The following is an 18,341-nucleotide window of genomic DNA, read 5'->3' on the forward strand; positions in this document are numbered from 1 at the left end:
TGAGTTGCTTCCTTAGCTACATTCTATAAGATGCCATTCTGTGGCTTGGGACCTAGCTCCAACTCGATGGCATGATCCACCTCCTCCTAGGTGGAAGCCTCTTACAGTGTTTTTTCACGTCATAATACTCATCTCAACCCCTAGAGTAATGCCATGTATGGGACGCGCTTGGGAGTTGACTGCCTTGAGCCATCCTCCCTCCTTTTTTCTCTTCAAGCAAGGCATTAAGAGCCTTTCTCTTGTGGCAATCTCTGGTCCAATGTGGCCCATCACACAAGAAGCACTTGTCTTTAGGTGTAAACTTGTCCTTCTTGTCGTGCCTGGGTCTACCCTCCTTGTTTAAAGATGGTTTACTAGTGCCTTCCTTTGGAGGGTAGGTCTTGGACCCTTTTTCTCCTCCACATTTTCTCCACCAATGACTCCACCCTGTAATGGCTAAAAGGTCCTCACGCCTCGCTTGTAGTTCCTGCCACCCAGCCTTGAGCCATCCATAAGTTAAAGAGTTCTTCCTTATCAGTAAGGTAGAGATTAATAGTCCGTACCTTTGATGTCTCATCATCGAGTTCTATTGCCTCAAAGTACCTCTCCATATGCCAAAAGAAGTTGTCGACTTCTCGCATATCTCTCTTCTCGAAAAATGGCTTAGGCCTTGGTGCCTCCACCCTAGGCATTTTATGAGAAGTAGTGGCTACCCTGGCCACTGCCCTCCTACATATCCTTGAATGTGGCAATCTCCTCCCACACTTAAGCCTTGAAGGTTGCAAGCTCCTCCTTTTAATGGTTGCTATGTGTTGAGAACAGTTATAGGGATCCTTGAGCTCCCCCATCTGGCCTTCGAGCTCCCCCACTTGCTCCATAGCACCACAACGTCCACGGACTTGTTTTGCTCCTCCTTTGCTTCCCTGTGTTGGGCCTCCCTTCCACAATTTTGCTCACATGTTGCTGCATCGTGCACTTCTGAAACGTTTAATATAATATCTCCTATCAGGCTCCCTTATAACTAAATACACTCCTTAAGGGACTTGGAAAGAGAAAAAGTGAACACAAGTGTGAGTTTGGAAAGAATGAACTTGTGTTGCACTTAGAAAGCTTGAGTACAAGGCTTGGAGAGCACCTCTATTTGTAGGCACTCATAGTTACAATGAATGGCTAGGATATGTACATGTGTCTTACATCCAACGGTTACTTCCAACCTAGAGTTCCACACTTTGGTAGAATTTCTAGAAACTTGGCTTACTAAGCCTAATGGCTAAGTCATACCTTGTCATGTGACCCTATACCAACATGGGGGTCAATGAAGTCATGTTGAGCATTAAAATGGATGCGATTCTTGATTTTATGGAAGTGGGGTAGTTTAAATTATATTATTTTTTAATATTTCAATCAATGTGGATTGTAAACTCTATTTTTTAATGTTTGGAAAAGGTTTAGTCAATTATGACCTAACAAATAAGAATTTTTTTTATTTTATAAAGATGTAAAAGTTCTCAAATTGGAACTAAATCGAATAAAAATCAAACCAAAGTTGGCTTTTTTTTTTTTTTTTTTTTGGTAAAGGATACCAAACCAATTGACATCCTTAAATTTAACCATGTTAATTCTCCTTCCCTCTTGTATCGAAGCCCAACTAAATTTTTTATTCATGTCTCTTATGGCTCATGTGTGATGGTAAAGTGTTAATCGTTGATTCTAGTGTAAACGATTCAATGTAAGATTTTTCGGTTTCGATCTAAACCTAATCCTTTTCTTAAGAATTGCAATAACCTCGCCTGAGAACTTCCCCCTAACCTTTAACCTTGTCTTTTATTAAGGAATATGGATTTTTTATAGGGGGTTTGGAAAGGGAGAATTACAATAACCTACCCTGAGAACTTCCCCCTTGTATCAGGAATTACACTTGACTCTCCCGTTAATCAAAGACTGTTAAGTAGTGATGTCATTTCCCAATTTTTTTTTTAAGACTTAAAATACACTTCAAATGAACTACCTATTCTACCCCTACCAAAAAATTGAAGTACCTATTCTACCCCTTTTACTAATGATTATAATTTTTCAATACGCTTCCTTTGACTTCATTTCTAACCAAATGCCTTACCGTTACTTCTAATCAACCTTTCAAGATAATATACTTGTTCTCTTTCTTTTTTTCTTTTTTGGTGAGAAAAAAAAAAGCTTATATTAAGGGAAAGTTAGATACAGTTCTAAGATGAACAACTCCTATGGAATCAGCTAATAACAGATGGGGGAGAAAAGGTGGGGGAGAAGATTACCAAAAAAAGGATGACCTATTAGAGATCCAAAATTGCTAATCAATCAGCCGAAAAGTTCCCTTGCCGCACAAGACATGAACAATTTCAATATAGTTGAATTGCCGGGATAGAGTAAGACAATATGACTAATCCTCCATGTAGTCTGACTTTGAAGTTGCTTCAACAGTTGATGATAAGAAGATTGTCTTCTTCCACAATGATATTCTGAAAGTCACATTGAATTACGCCAAAGAACTCTTCGAACTGCAGGGCTTCAGCCACATAAGCATAGGTAGTACCCATGTATTCGGAAAAACCAATAATAAACGCCCTTGATAAGTACTCTTCCAATACTAGTAGCTCCCGGACATCCGAGCGAGGAACCATCGACATTAATTTTGATAATGCCTTGAGGTGGAGGTTTCCAACAAATGTCAACTTGAAGTAAATGGGCAACTGAGAAAAATATGATCTAAAGTCATCTCCAGAGTCGAGCAAATGGGCACTGATTATTGAGATTAAACCCCCTCTGATTCAAAATAGCTGGAATAGGAATGCTTTCGAGCAGAAGCTTCCAAATAAACATACGGGCCTTAGAAGCATTGGAATATGCCACACTGCTGCCATATATGATTAGTTGTCGAATCATGAAATTCCAATGTCAACCTGTCTACTGAGAAACAGTGAATTTCCCAGAAGCAGTTTGAGCCCAAACATAATGATCATCACAACCAGAACAGAGATTGGAGTTGAAATGATTTTATCAACCATGTAGGGAAATATTTTGCTTTCATCATACGACCCATGCAAAATTCCCAAGCTTGCCAATAAAGCCTATTTCATCTTAGAAGAACTCTTAATGTTCAATCCACCAGATTTTTTACATCTATAGATCTTAGACCAGCTAACTGTGGGAACAATTTACTCTCCCCATTTGACCAGAAAAAATTTCTGCGAGAGGTATCCAATGATTTACAAACAGTAATTGGCAATTTAAAGCAAGACATATAGCAGAGAGGTAATGTTGATAGAGTACTTTGGATTAATACTTGCTTTCCCGCAAAACTTAGGAACTTGGATTTCCAATGAGAGACGAGAATTCACCCTTTGAAATAATTCTTGGCAATGAGAGTTTGTAATTCTTTTGTTTAAGAACGGAATGCCAAGATAGGAATCAATGTTCGAAGAAGAATGAATCTGGAATCTCTCAAAAATGAGGAAAACTAGATGAGACATTTGGGCTGAAATGAGCTCGAGTTTTGCTAATATTCGGAGCTTGCCCTGAGTAAGAGCAATAAGTGTTCAAGATAGATTGAAAGACATGAATTTCTTCGCTATTAGCACGCCCAAAAAGAATGAGATCATCTGCAAAGGCCATATGGGAATAGGATCCCCAAGACGAGAGGGAGGAATACCATGTATATTCTTGTGATGAAGAGCAATTGATAGATGATAAAACCTCAGCACATAACAAGAACAAATAAGAAGAGAGAGGATCACCTTTGCATAGACCTCAATGGGGAACCCTTGAGGAGAATAGCCAAGTGAGTGCTCTCCACACAAAACATGACCAGATTAAGCCATTGGAGATCAAAACCAAAGCTAGACAGTGTATTCGGCCCAATCAATCAGCTGATGCATAATAGGACGAGAAGGGGATGCTAATACTCTATATTTTAATCTCACCACTGTTCGGAGAAGAGCTAGGAACCACATTTCATTTCTCAATCATAATGAATCACCCTCATAGAAAGACTTGTTCTCTGAGCATAGAGAGCGTATTTTATAATTATTTTTTTTTTGTTGGAAACTTCCACTTCCTATTTGATTCCAAAGATGCAGTAAAACACTTTTGTTCTATACCCTACATAAATAAGTCTATAGTGCCAATAATTATAAGATCAATTGACAGTTGATTATCCCTCTCCTTGAATTCAGAATCAAGGAAGCCCCATGGCAATCCCAAGCTTTCCCAGCTTTGCCCCAAATCTGAAATACTGCTTCCCTCACATTGTTACATAAGAAAAGGATAAGGTTTTAGAAAGCCCATCAATCAATTGCTTATGAAAACCTGTTTCATTCTTATGGTGGTCCACAATGTTCCTAACTGCTATATATAGCATTGTAGTTAAAAAGAGTAACAATGTGGCTGCGACAACAACTTCAGGAGTGATATTTGAAGACCACATCTCCAAACCTAGGCAACAAGCACTGATCCACAACCTGTATTAGCAACTCCTACATGGTATAATTAAAGTTCTAATTAACAGTTATGTCCAACAATTAGATTCTTAACAAGCAATGAAAGAAGCTGAGACACATCTTGGCATGAGCTTCAACCTGACAGTTTTAACTTAACATTACAGCTTTAAGAGCCATGGCGGAGCTAAGTATGCACTATTTAGCATTCCTGTTCTTAACAAATCATTTTTCAAAGAAAAAAAAAAAGTGGCAGAACTTTTTCACTCAAAAATGATCCAAGATATTATTTTAGATGAGAAAAACTCCTTCATAGTATTATAAAAGTGAGCTATTAAAGCCTATCTCAAATTTTATTTTCAAAGGCAACGACTAAAATAAGTACATGTTGAACTCTTCTCCTTCAAGCTCTAGAGGAAAACGCTTTCTCTACAATACTGAGCTATATATTACAAACTCCTATCAACCTATACAGAAAACAAGAGGAAAGAAGGGGACCCAAAAAAAAAAAAAAAGAGAGAGAGATCCACCCACATTCGTCAACAATCCAAAGCATTAACAGGTCAGGATACTGATCCAGGAATCAGCAGGTTTAGTAAGAAAAGAAACCTTGAAACTGCATTTACATAGACCCCTTCACTCTAACAAGCAAAAAGCATGGACCATGGATACTCTCCCCAGGTCCCAGCAGAAGTGTACACGCTCTTGTTATTCAAAAAGTACGGTATGAACAAGCAATATCACGGACGTCTAAGATTTTGGTGTCCTACACTGCAAGTGCCTTCCTGTTGAGTGCTGAAACTTGATGTGGGTAGAAGCTCCGCCTGAGGGAAGGCACCATTGGATGGAATATCCAATAGTAGAACTTGATCAGAACTGTCATCAGTGAATTGAAAAGAATCCAGTATGAGAGAGCTCCCATCAGTAGGTAGAGCAAATAAGGTTCTTGGACTGAAGCAAGAGCCATCATTGTCGACAGGATCCTTAGTCTCATAACCAGCCCTCATGAACCCCCTCCTGGGGCTTTTCATACTGGCTTTTGGTTCTGAAATATACAAGATATCTGTTAAAGAAAATCTTTATGGAGTACATAACAGGTTTTTAGGAACAACTATTGATTTATGATTGATGGGATAGAATTATGTTTATTTTTCCACCATAGGCTTGTCAGATTGAAGCAAAAATGTATATATGTCAAAGGGTTTTACAAGGTTAATTTTCTTGAGCTTTTGACTTCTTTTATCACCTCTAGGTGATGATAACTCATTTTAAATTGATAAAGTTAATAACAGGAGTTAATTTATTTTTTGCACAAACCGATGCAAAGGATAGATGGACTCATATCAAGTCCTTGACTCAAACAGCTGCAGCTGCAGCTTTGTTGATGACTGAATATTTGGATTACAGAAATCTCAAACTACAGTGGAAAGCGGAAAAATGTCTCTTGACTGTCGAGCTTTTATTCATTTCTTTTTGCGTGTTCATGGGAACCATAACCTTGATCCATTCAGCAGCCTAAGTTTGGCCCTAAAAGAAAGTTCAAGGTGTTATAGCTGGTCTGCTTTGAGGCTTATATACTGTCCCATACATGGCCTGCTGATTGAACAATTTGAATGATATATCAGTGAGCCCTACTGAACAACCCTATTTATAGTCATGTAAATCTAGATCTAAATATGTAAAATGTATTGCAGTACAGTATCAAAAAAGAAGATAAGAGATACGGTGAGGTCTTTACTTGTAACAGTTGCAGATATGTAGTTGTGTGAAGAAATGTACATAGTTTCCATAAATAAGTTTGCACAAGGTATAAAGAAAGACATGGTAAATTGGGAAATGTCTTACCTGAAAAGTAATAATTTTGGCCATCCCGTGGTCTTTTGCCAGGTTTAAGATCACTTGACCCTGGGAGGCTGATTCCATTTGCAACTCCCTTATCTTCTTTTATCTTTGTACCTCTTATATCCTAGAGCCAAGAAATCAAAGAACGAAATTATGTAGAAAACAATATTTTTCAATTTCCGAATAAACCATATCAAATTAACTTCATGGATATAAGATCACTATCGTATAGAAATACCTTGAGCAGATTATACTGTTCTACCCATTTTGACTTTGCCAAATTGACCAACACAAGCCTCTTTAGAGCTTTACAGTCTTCATCGTTCACTCCTGAGAAAGAGAGATCAAAGACCCCTTCCGCAAGCAATTGCTGGAAGGACGATAGGTTCTCCTTGAATTGAGGGCTATCAAACATGCTTTTGAGGCTATAAATATGCTAGCATGATACAGAAATTAGTTTTGAAGCATAAGCAATGAACTTTTAAATTTACAATTCACATATTAGATGACATTATGCAAAGTGGTTTTGCATTGAAAAACTTATGGAAAACAACATAAATGAGAAAATAATCTGAAAGCATCAGAAATAAGTAATGACATTTTATTGCATACAATATGAGAAATAGATTTTAATGAGATTCAGTTCTGTAATTTCAATATATAAAATCATAGAGAAATAGTCTTCCCAGTAATACAAAAAAAGCGATAAACTATTTGTCACATTCGATGTATAAAGTATTGCTTATGGCCCAATGCATTCGTATCAGATCATATATTCAGGTTCTTTTTTTTTTTGCATCACCATTAACAAAAAAAAGATCTTAAAAAGGGCTCTAACCTATCAGGAAGCCGGAAAGTATCCACATGAGGTAAATACTTCATCAATTGCCCTTGTTCTTCACGAGTCAAATGACCCATAAACTCCTCAAAGCTAAGAACATCCTACAAACATGGATTGAATCATGTGAGCTACACAACAACTGAGGACAAAACAACACACCAACAATTCCTGTTCCAACAATCGATTTTCATCAAATCACAATGAATGAAACTAGTAGATGCAGAACATCCAGAATGGAGGAATTGCTTCTTCATACAATCATATAAATAGTTTAGAAGTGTAATCTTACTTTTAGATTTAAGGATTTGAGTGGTGAGTTGCAACTTCGTAGAAGTTGTGATCTCTCAACAAGACATTTGTCCCTGCAATGTCAAAGACACCAATACTAGAAGTGAGATCCAGTTCATAAGAAGGCTTTAGATTCGGCTAATCCGATTGTGTGAGCTTAGGTCATTAGCTTAAACTAAGCCTAAAAATGCTTATATGTTGCATCCAAAGAGATGCCAGCCAAAAAAAATTTGCATTTGTCATCGAAATAAGTTGAACTTTCTGCATAAGCTTCATCTTAGGTATTTTTTTAGCTTCCGGCTTTTGTGGGAGATGAATAAAGCAAGTGCGTGGTTTTGAAAGGCTTCTGTAAAAAAGAGAAAACAATCCCTTCGTTTCTTCACCGAATACTTTCCAATGATTAAACTGCCCCTAATCTTTGTATTGCATAACTAAGTTCCGATGAACCCTTCTCATTCCACTGAACATCCAAGAGCAGTCACTAGGTGGTTATAGCTTGAGCCTAAGCACTTTGCCATACCTAGTCCATATGAGCTTATGAGCACATGGATATACCCAGTAAAATTGGGGCCTCATTCTACCAGGGCACTACCAGTTAAGCATCAGGGGCCCATAAGACATATCCATACTTGATTCCCCACTATTGCTGGAAAATTAGGATGACTAATGAGAATCTCTAGTCACTTTTAACTTAAAACAAAATTATCAGTAAGAACCTTTTGGCGTGGTCTTGTTGTACCCCTTGTCCAGTAGACTTCTTCAGTTTCTCATTGCTGATGCTTGGAAAAGTTATGCCTTTATCATCATCATCATTATGTACAGGAAGAGATGCAGAACCCCAATAAACCTTATTTACTGGGTTAGGTTTGTTATCTACTGAAAGGGAGCTGGCTTCAGATTCCTCCTCTCGAGCTGCCGAGCTTGGGTGCTTGATGAGAACACCTCCATGCCCTATCTCTACAGAGACCATTGGGGTGTCACTTTCGAAAATCAAGTCCTCTTCCGAAGATCCAGAGAAGTTAGATGAAGCCTGCTGCTCATGTAAAATAAAGCATAGGTCTTTTGTCAGCTTTTCAACAGGAGATGGCTTGGGGCGACTCACGCAAGTCCTCTTCCTTGATGGCACCAGTGTATCCCACACGACGGATTGGGCTGGCCCTGAAAAATATTTAATTGGATAAAGTGGGAAAAATGTACAAAAGGATCCAAGCAATGAGTTTATACACTATATGAATGAAATCTGATCATGAGATCATCACAATTACTTGAATGTGCATAGATGAAACAAATTTGATTTTATCCAATATAGGAAACAAATTTGGTTCCGTGCATTCTCCAAAGGTTAATTCACATTCCAGCCAGGATATCACTTTTTATGTCACAAGTGACATGGGTTGTTTATCCGATTCTGCCTTCCAATGATGAAGTCCATCACCAGCAATTAAGGCAAATTGAACAAATATGCACCTATTACCTTACAGATTTAAAACTTACAGCTAAGTATCTCAATGAAGCTCCAATAAAATTAACATAGGACCCACAACACTCTTAAGGACAGTCCAACCTGTTAAATCACTTGCATCTGTACTACCAAACTGGGCACAGCTCTCAGAGTATGATATGGCTGATCCTGAACTTGATCTATTACTTGCATCATCCTCCAGAACCTTCCGGAAGTTCTGGTCACATTCTTGGGCCTCCCCTTGCATTTCCACATTATCATGAGTTTGTTTTCTTTTCTGTAACTTCAAATCTCTAGCCTTGATGGATACGATTTTCACTTTGGGAACTTTGTACTCTTCAAGATCATCCGTATCTATCCGGGCATGTAGTGGGGTGTAGTTTGCAAGTGTTCCCTTTGTTCTCCATCGAGAACCACAGCATTGCACAGTACTGGCTTCTCCGGTGGTCCATTACGCCAAAGAGGGGTGCCTGTTGCATTACTTGATTGTCAGCAATGAATTAAAACAAACATCAAACCAAGAGCAACTAAACCTGTAGAATGGATTAAATGTAGAATAACAAAAAGGAAAGAAGCCCTCCCATCCAGCTATGAAAAAGGAGCTTGAAGACAAAGATTACATAACTCTCAATGGCTTCATTTCAAAGTTAAAGAATAATCACAGTTTCATCTTAATGAGATTCCATTTCTCAACAGCTTAAAACACATCTTCTTTAGCAGCAATATTACTAAAGCTGTATGTCTTGCAAGTCTTCCTATGAAGGACAATCTTCAAATTTGATTTGCAAGTGATTTGAGAGAAAAATAATGACTCAAATGGCTAAAGACTATATGCAAAATCACTGAACATCCCATGTGCTTAAAGAATGTCTCTATTGCATAGCATGGCCAGGGTTGTTGCACAGACAATGCTATGAAGGCCCACCAAGAGTACAATGGAACCACCTCATGACTGTTAGTAACTCAAACAGAGCCTCTGAGGATACCTGTGCTCTTTTGCAAGACTGAAGTGTGCGTGCACACAATTGCACACCATGCAAGCTCAAAATTAGTCTTTCCATTGAATAGTGTTTGCAAAACTCCAGCAAATACATGCTATAAAAGCCCACATATAGGATGTTTCATGCCACACAGCCCTATCTAGCACATGACAAATGGTCAGGCGAAACTGGAAAGTCTATATGGATCCTAGGATTCTGCACTGCAAAACCAAGTCACTCTGATCCTTTGAAAAGTGAAAAACATCAAGCACTAATTTTTTCTAGCAGTAAGATGGTTACTATTCTAAGTCACGGATCTATTGGAAACATCCAATTCTCATATGATCACATTTAGTTCATCACTTGGTCCTTCACACTGGAAAATAACAGCAAAAACCAAAACACTGTATATTTCAAATAGAATGGCTCCAACTTCCCAAGTCATGCATAAGGGCTCTAGTTGAGGTATGTATTAGGACTAGTATAGGGTTGACAGATAACTGATTCCGATATGCATATCTTACAGGCACAAAATTTCATACTGAGAAAGATGACAATTTGAACCATACCATACGTAATGTAACATTGGTTATGATCCATGCATTGAAGACTTAGAAAACCATACCAACTTCAAATCAGACTATTAACTCACCTGCAGGTAATTGTTTAAGGAAAAAAAGATGATATTGAGGTTGTCTGTTTATTGCGTTCTCAAGATCGACCCTAGAGAACTTGTCTTCCCAACCATCACTAACAAACCGAGTGACAGGAAATCCAGTAGTTTGCTCACATCAATTCATTTGTACTTGGTGAAGTCCCCATGTCAAACATGTGTAAGATAGGAAGCAATTTTTCTCCCCCCACCCCCCAAAAAAAAATGCAAAATGAACTATTAAGTTTTGCTCTTCTCAGTGGAGAGATCATACGAAGAATATAATACTATCTAGGCATTTGAGGCTATTTTTAATGGATAATATGATAATGTCCATTTATGAAACCATAACCCCATACCTATATCAACATACACCTCTCTTTTTTATGTCAAGGATTTTTAAGTTTTGTGAATTCAACATTCCACAACTGTGCCAATGCTCAATCATGTGCAACACATAATGAGGAAAGGAAAAGTGGTGAAAGCCATCTAGGCATGTGAGGTTACTTTCACTAGATCTTATGATATTGTACATGCACTTATAGCCCCAAACTTGTATCAAGAAACACCTCTTCTACAGTTTTTATATTTCTAAGCCCCTGAAATCAACACTCAACAGTTAACCATCCAACCAATCCCCACAATTGCAGCAAAGGATGGAGAGAGAAAATGTATCAAATAAGAATTATCAGACTATTGAAACAGGGCGACGAAGCTAAGGAATGAAGCCTGAATGAACAAAACCTTTGATAAGATGTTTAACAAAGGAAACATGGAGATGCCCCATTATCTGGAGTTCAACACATTAAAGAAATAAAGAACCACAGAGCACAAGTTAAAGAATATCAAAGAAATATATTTACAAGTCCTTAGGATGCCGTGGCACAATTCACAGTTGAAACGAGAATAATGCTGGGCCTGAGTTAACCGCGAGGTTGATGCCAAAGCAATATCATTTGGGCTAAAAGCTCAGCCTAACCAAATATACATTATTATGATAATGGTGATAGCAGTTCCAATGTTTTGGGTGTTCATCATTTCAACAGCAATATTTGCCAGTGTTTAGCTAAAATGAGAGGTGTAGAAACTACCAAACATATCCTCATCCTTTCCAAATTCATCTGAGGTTAAATCTTCTCATTTAGACCCTAAGCTCTTCAAAGGACATACTAAGTTAAGAATATTGATATTGAGGACCACTCCCTGAAACTTCTAACTGTAATGAACTAGGTCTACAAAAAAGGCATTTTGGAAGGACTACAAGTCCAGCAAACAAAAAAACAGACTTCTTTATAAGTGAGTAGTTCATGGCAGTGACATTCACTGTTGTAAGCACTTGATAATTAGCTTTAAAGATACAATTAGAAGTGCGAAAAGGGTCTTTCAGGTAGAAAATAGAATTGTTAAAATGTAGTAAATGGTTAGCACTGATTTGAGAGCTCACTGAAATTATCTATTCCAAGAAACAGATAGAACAGAGAAAATGATTTGGGAGGAACATGAGGGTGGATGTTCAGAAGTCATTATTGAATGTAGCAAGAAGAGCACAAAACTTGGAAAATTTCTCCTAGAAGCAGTAAAGGATTTCAAACATGGGTTCACCAGAGTACATAGAACAGAAAGAATCAAAGGGTAGATTCTGTTAACAACCATTTTCACTGTATCTGCAATATCACTAGCACAACTACACTAAGGGACTAGAGGTTCAGCGGAAAATAGACACCAAAGAAGAAGTGGGACTGGGGGAAGGAGAGAAAAATCAATTATATACAGAAATTCACTAGTATAAACATTCAAAGAGAAACAAAGCACTCAATAGAATTCTTTCACTCAATTTAATTTAGAAATGACAAGATTAAGAAGAAAAAAGAGATGCATATTTCCCCACATATCCTTATTGTTCTTCTGGTTCGAACAGTCTCATTGAAATACACAAGCATATTGGTCCTTCCTCCATAAAATTACTTATTTATTCAAATTCATAAATCCCAATTATGAACGAAAGAAGAGAGAAAAGTAATAAAAAAAAAAAAGGATCCAATATTTTCCTTGAATATTCAGGAAAAAAAAAATCGAGAGAACACGGAAAACGAACAAAGACTCACTTGTAACTCCACAGTGGTAGCAAGGTCCTTGCTTACCCATGCGTCTTCCACTCCTTAATCTCCAAACAAAGATTCCCAAAACAAAAAATGGAGGAATAAAACTGATTTTCTTGCCGATAATTCAACAAAAAATGAAAAAAGAGAAGGGAAAAAAAAAAACGTTTATTCTCTCAACCCTTTTTAGTGAATATTACTGGGTCTGTAAGCCTTTCTGCTAAAACCCAGGTAGAGTTTGCAGAAGATACCAAAAACCCAGGAAAGTATGTCTTGAGACTTGAGAAAATTGCATAAAATAGCAGAATCAAAGAAAATTCAGAAGGATTGAAATGGGTTTCTAGCCTGGAACCTATACAATCTAATGGAAGAGAAAATACCCTTATAGGAATCCTATTAAAGGTGGAGGAAGGAAGGTGAAATGGAGACTGTTTCTAACTTTCCATGACCTCTAGTTGTAGCTATCAATTGCATATAGGTGTAAATGCAGCTTTCATTGTTATTTTGATGTTATGGAAAATCTTTCAATTTCTTTCTTTTTATTTAAAAAAAAATCATTTTTTTCTTAATTTTATAATGGTGTGAGTAGAGGAATATTATTATTACATATATCCTGTTGACTCTGGACTTTTTCGCTTTTGTTTTCAAAAATCAAAACCACAAAAATATGTAAAAATTGAGATACAAATAATAATAAAAAAAAAATTGAATAATAACAAATCTAGAACCAAACAAACAGGGAGAATTCCATTCATTTATTTTGAGAAAAAAATGAAGCCATGAAGGAAAAAAGGGAAAAGAAAAAGCTAATACTTCTGTATCTGACTCACCGTGTTGTTGATGGGAAAAATAACTTTTTATTTTATCCTTACCTTTTGAATTTATTTTTATTTTTTATTATTATTAATTTCTCTATTTGTGTGTCAAGTTGAAAGTGTGTGAACTGATGAGCACAGATTGAACCAGTAAAGTATTTGTACATTGATGATACTCTGCATCACTTATTCATATCAGCCCTATGCCATCAATGATCAATACCTTTGACTTGTGGGGCCTTTCTAGGAAATTAGACCAAATATCATTCTGCTCCAATCAATGCCATTCATCCTGTGGGTTAGGCCCAAATATCATATTATTCTAAGATTCTGGCCGTCCGATATACTGACTCTGTTTAAAGAAGATAATCACGGTTTTATCTAGCCATCCATAATCAAATTATGATATTTTTCTGCCTGATAGTCAAGAAAGATGACGGTTATAAACATACTATATAGATATAAATTGAGGTTATAATGCATTGATGTAGCAAGTCCTATGATGCACATCCCTATATAGTTGAATTGCCTAATAAAATATTTTAGTTAAATTAACTTCCCAATTGTAAATCTTTACCTAGTCAGATTCATTGGTGGGTCCCACCAAAACTCATAACTGCTTGGCTTTGGTCGACTCATTCTTAATTTTTTTTGAATAAAAAATTAAAAAGACAAAGGGGTAGTAGTCTTTAGGCTTTAACAGGGCAAGCCGGCAAGGAAGAAACCCCCAATTTCCGCTTCAACCAATGACCATTTTGCATTTTTTATCACTCTAGAACGGATAGCCACAAAACATTGAAATGACAAAAAGACCCATAAATATCCAATTTAATGAAATTCCAGTTATGACCCTCCCACCAACAACCCATCTTCCATTACTCATGGTATTGTCATAGTGTGTCGTACTAACTAGTAAGGTCTTGTCCAAGGATTAACTAAGGGTAATGTTTCATATCCTTAACGGCGCTGGTTAATTGGTACACATCTCTATCAATTGACCTATCTTCTTGGGTGTTTTGCCCCTTCTTCCAGGGCTATTGGCATTTTGATTAAGTTTGTAGAATATCATACTTTCGAGATATGGGCATGGTTTTAGGAATCAGTATTGATCCGTGAATTGAATTAATATCAATTGACATCGATATTAATACTTGATCGATTCTGGATAATTGTTGCCATCTGGGGTTAAAAAAAAAAACCCTAAAATTTTAGGGGCATAATCGTCTGATAGTGTACACTGAATCCATGGATATGGGCCTTTCAAGAGTGGCCCATATCCATTGGCAGTCAATCATATTCTGAAATGTAGACCACTGGATCATATGACCACATTTTAGAGGGTTATGGAACATATTTATGGGAGACCATTTGCTAGAACTTTGAAGGGAATGAAGAAATGGGTATAGATTAGGTGGTTAGATCCATCTAATGGCCTTAACTTGATGTTTATATGGCCCACTGATTAAATGGTCCAGACTAATTAATGGGACATACTTTTTTTCAGGAAGAAGAAAATAATAAGTTAAGAACATCTCATCACCACAAATAGAGGAATAAATGACTTGTTTGGTCTATTTTTTATTTAGAAACTTTTAGCTCCAAATTGAGTGGTACATCATTTTCCTCATGGAGCCATCTGTCTATTTTTTAAATATTTACATATTTAAATTTGACCCCAAAATAGAATATTTTACACTTAAATATCAAAAAACAGCTCTATCAATGTCTGACATTGACTCATTCCTATTTGAATTATGATCATTAAAAAAAAAAAATTTAGGGCAAGAAAACGTTGTCCGCCCTTTATACCTAGACACGATTAGGTGTGAAAAGACTTAATACCCCCCATATACGTTTAGTATTTTCACGCTCAGGTGTGTCTGGACGTAGAATTTTTTTTTTTTCTAAAAATAAATTAAGAGAAAAATTACAATATTTCATGAATGTGTTTGAAAAATGTCGATCCGAGGAATAGAAACAATCTAATCAAATTTAAAGGTGAAACGTATTGACATTTTTGGGGGTTCAAATTATTTGCAGTGAGCAATGAGATGCAATGAGTATCCAGTCACTAGGACAACCAAGCAAGTTCTAAAGAACTCTCAACCACTTGATGTTCACTGCGATAGTGCAGTGATTGCGGAGATTTTTCCAGAGTTGTTTGAAAGCGTAATGATGGGTCCAACAAATATTAATATTGGTCAAAAATACGAAAAAGATATGATCTAGACTACATCAAACATGGTAGCTTTCTATTCAATGAGTGATCCTTCTAAGTGGGGCCACTGGGGCCTATAACCCCATATTTAGAGCATGTTTGGTACTGTCGCAACAAAAGTTAAGGATAGTTTGTTATTTTTAGATGGAAGTGGAGGACATTTTGGTCATTTCAATGATTAGCTGCTCATTCAAGAATAGATTTCCATGGCTCATTTGTCCGTTTACTAATGTCATTGTCGCCATTTGGAAAATAGAAAGGGGTATTTTAGTAATTAGACTTAGAGGAATAACAGGAACGTTGCCGGCGGTGATTGGACGTTTGTTTCAAACCACCCAATTAAAGCAAACGGGAAACTTTCCTGAATTCACGGATATACGCTCGATCATTAAGCTAAATACCGGATATACCCCTGTCTTTCTTAGTTATCCCAATTCCCAAAGCACCTTATGCCATGGTAGGTGGGAGGCACGAGGGCCTCACCAGGAAAGCTAAGCTCAATCAAGTGAATAACGGACAAGTGGAGGTTTCTCATTGGTGTAGTAAATTACATTCAAATGATCCAAGCCGTTCACCAGCCAAACTGGACCCGCAAACAATCATGATTCATGACTCATGCCAATTCCCCAACCCATGAGCTGGGCACTTGGGTAGGTTTTCCAAGGCAAATTTTTAAATGGCAGACATAAGCTTTTGTCATTGTTAGATCAAAATGGGAAGGCACTGAGGTATGATTTTTATTTTTTATTTTTTTATTTTTTTATTTTTTAAATTAGGGAGAAGGCTGGGCACACCGCCCGAGTATGGTAAGTTAGCGTTGTATATGTCTATCTCTTTTCCCCCTTTGAAATGATCACCTACACTCCTCCTCTATGATGCCCTGACTCTTGCCTTCGTTGGTGTCACTTACTATTTTGCCGCATATGAACGATGTGCTTATCCCTCTCCATTAGTATAAATTTTGAGAGAGGGTTCTTTGAAGGGCAGTATGACTGCATGGAAGCATCAGTATGGACAATTTTTTTGCAAGGAAGCATGGGCAGTCATTTTGCCCCTCCTTTATGTCTAACGTAGGGTTCTGTTGTCTTTCAAGCTGCTTTTTCCCTAATTTTTAGCTTTTCAAAACTAACTTTTAGAGTCATTCTTCTACTTTTAAATTCCTTGCTTGCATAATAATAATAATGAGAAATGGATTTTGTTTGGGACCGTAACCCCTGCATCAATTCCCCAACGATAAGAACACGTGTGTATGCAATAACAAAGAGAACAGGTGCAGTGGTCATTTCATACCCTCTCTGTTTGGGCACAAGGGTGTGCTCTCGGACAGAGAAAAGGTTCCCTAGTAATAATAGGAGAAAAATAACGTTGCCTAGCAACATCACCCTGTGCACTCTCACATGGCTACTGCAATGACCACCCTTCCATCCCCTTGGATGCTTGTTCATGCATTGCCATTGGCCCTCGCGTTGGCACAAGGGCCATGCATCCTGGTAACAAACCTCTTCCTAATAATGATAATAAAAGAGAGGGTTCTCTCAGCAAGTAGCACATAAAGGCATCAATGAGATACAACAAAATGGTTTCATACATAGGAGAGCAATGAAGTCATTTCATGTGAGGAGAGAGATAGACACATGAATGCTAACATACCCTACCCCAATAGCTCAGATAAACTTTTCTCTAACAATAATAAAGGGAGAAAGAATGCTACCAGGATGCATAGTGTATGCTAGCACCTCCCTATGTCTATCTCTTGCCTCTCTCTTATGAAATGACATACATGCCCCTTTTGTGGAAGGAGAGTGATAGACATAATGAGGCATTAGCATATGCTTGTTAAAGTGGAAATCAAGATTGGGAACAATGATTTTACATTTATGGGGCAATTACAAACCTTGGATTCTTAGTGCGATACTCTTAATTTACTGTGTGTATAAAAAAATGTTTCCTATCCATTTATGTGCGTATCTTTAGGATACGTATCTTAATTTTGGCTGACGATATGACGACCGATACCGATACTTTAATCCTTGAGTAGAAGTATTAGGGTATCAAAATATAACCGAAACCGTTTATCGGAACCGAAATCGATTGGTTATAACTGAACTGAACCGCACCATAGTAAATTGATCCGATTTTGGTTTTATAGGCCATAATTTTGGTTCGGTTCAGAACCAGAAATTAACAAAAAAAAAAAGGAAGACAAAAAAAAAAAAACCCGAGAAGAGAGCTTCCTTTCACACAATCACACTTCATGATTTCCTAATCTCTAGGATCATAGTTAATTAGTTATCATATGTATAGTCTTTACATGGAAAGTATATTGTCTGGACTCTTTAGGAAATTTAATATATGTAGATTCACACTAGTTGTAGGATGCAAACCACACTATTAACAGCATGTAAACCGATTGTGAACCGAATAACAAAAACCTATTAGAAAATGCTAAAATTGAAACCGGATGAAAACGATTTTGATTTCACCTTATTCGTATTTGGTAAAATTGCGCCGTTTGACACCGGTAGGATTTTTCACCTTTCATGAGGGGTGGGATAGTCATTTTCTCCTATTGCCTCTAGGTGTAGGAGCCATGCTGCATTTTAGGCTTCTTTTTTCCTAAATAATAATAATAATAATAATAATAATAATAATAATAATAATAATAATAATATATATATATTATTATTAGAGAGGGG

The 18,341-nt window shown here is 37.1% G+C and overlaps 1 protein-coding gene across 1 annotated transcript; it reads right to left on the bottom strand.

Annotated features, from left to right (window-relative positions):
• Positions 1–4,983: 4,983 nt before the first annotated feature.
• On the bottom strand, positions 4,984–13,219 carry LOC122082790 (GATA transcription factor 26-like). The gene is given in 9 exon segments (XM_042650564.1): positions 4,984–5,493; positions 6,294–6,414; positions 6,529–6,715; positions 7,129–7,232; positions 7,421–7,493; positions 8,136–8,577; positions 8,984–9,301; positions 9,304–9,351; positions 12,619–13,219. Coding segments are annotated over 9 exon segments (1,638 nt in total). The 5' UTR covers positions 12,659–13,219; the 3' UTR covers positions 4,984–5,188.
• Positions 13,220–18,341: the final 5,122 nt, after the last annotated feature.

The sequence above is a fragment of the Macadamia integrifolia genome, chromosome 6 (genome assembly GCF_013358625.1).
Source record: "Macadamia integrifolia cultivar HAES 741 chromosome 6, SCU_Mint_v3, whole genome shotgun sequence".
Taxonomy (NCBI): domain Eukaryota; kingdom Viridiplantae; phylum Streptophyta; class Magnoliopsida; order Proteales; family Proteaceae; genus Macadamia; species Macadamia integrifolia.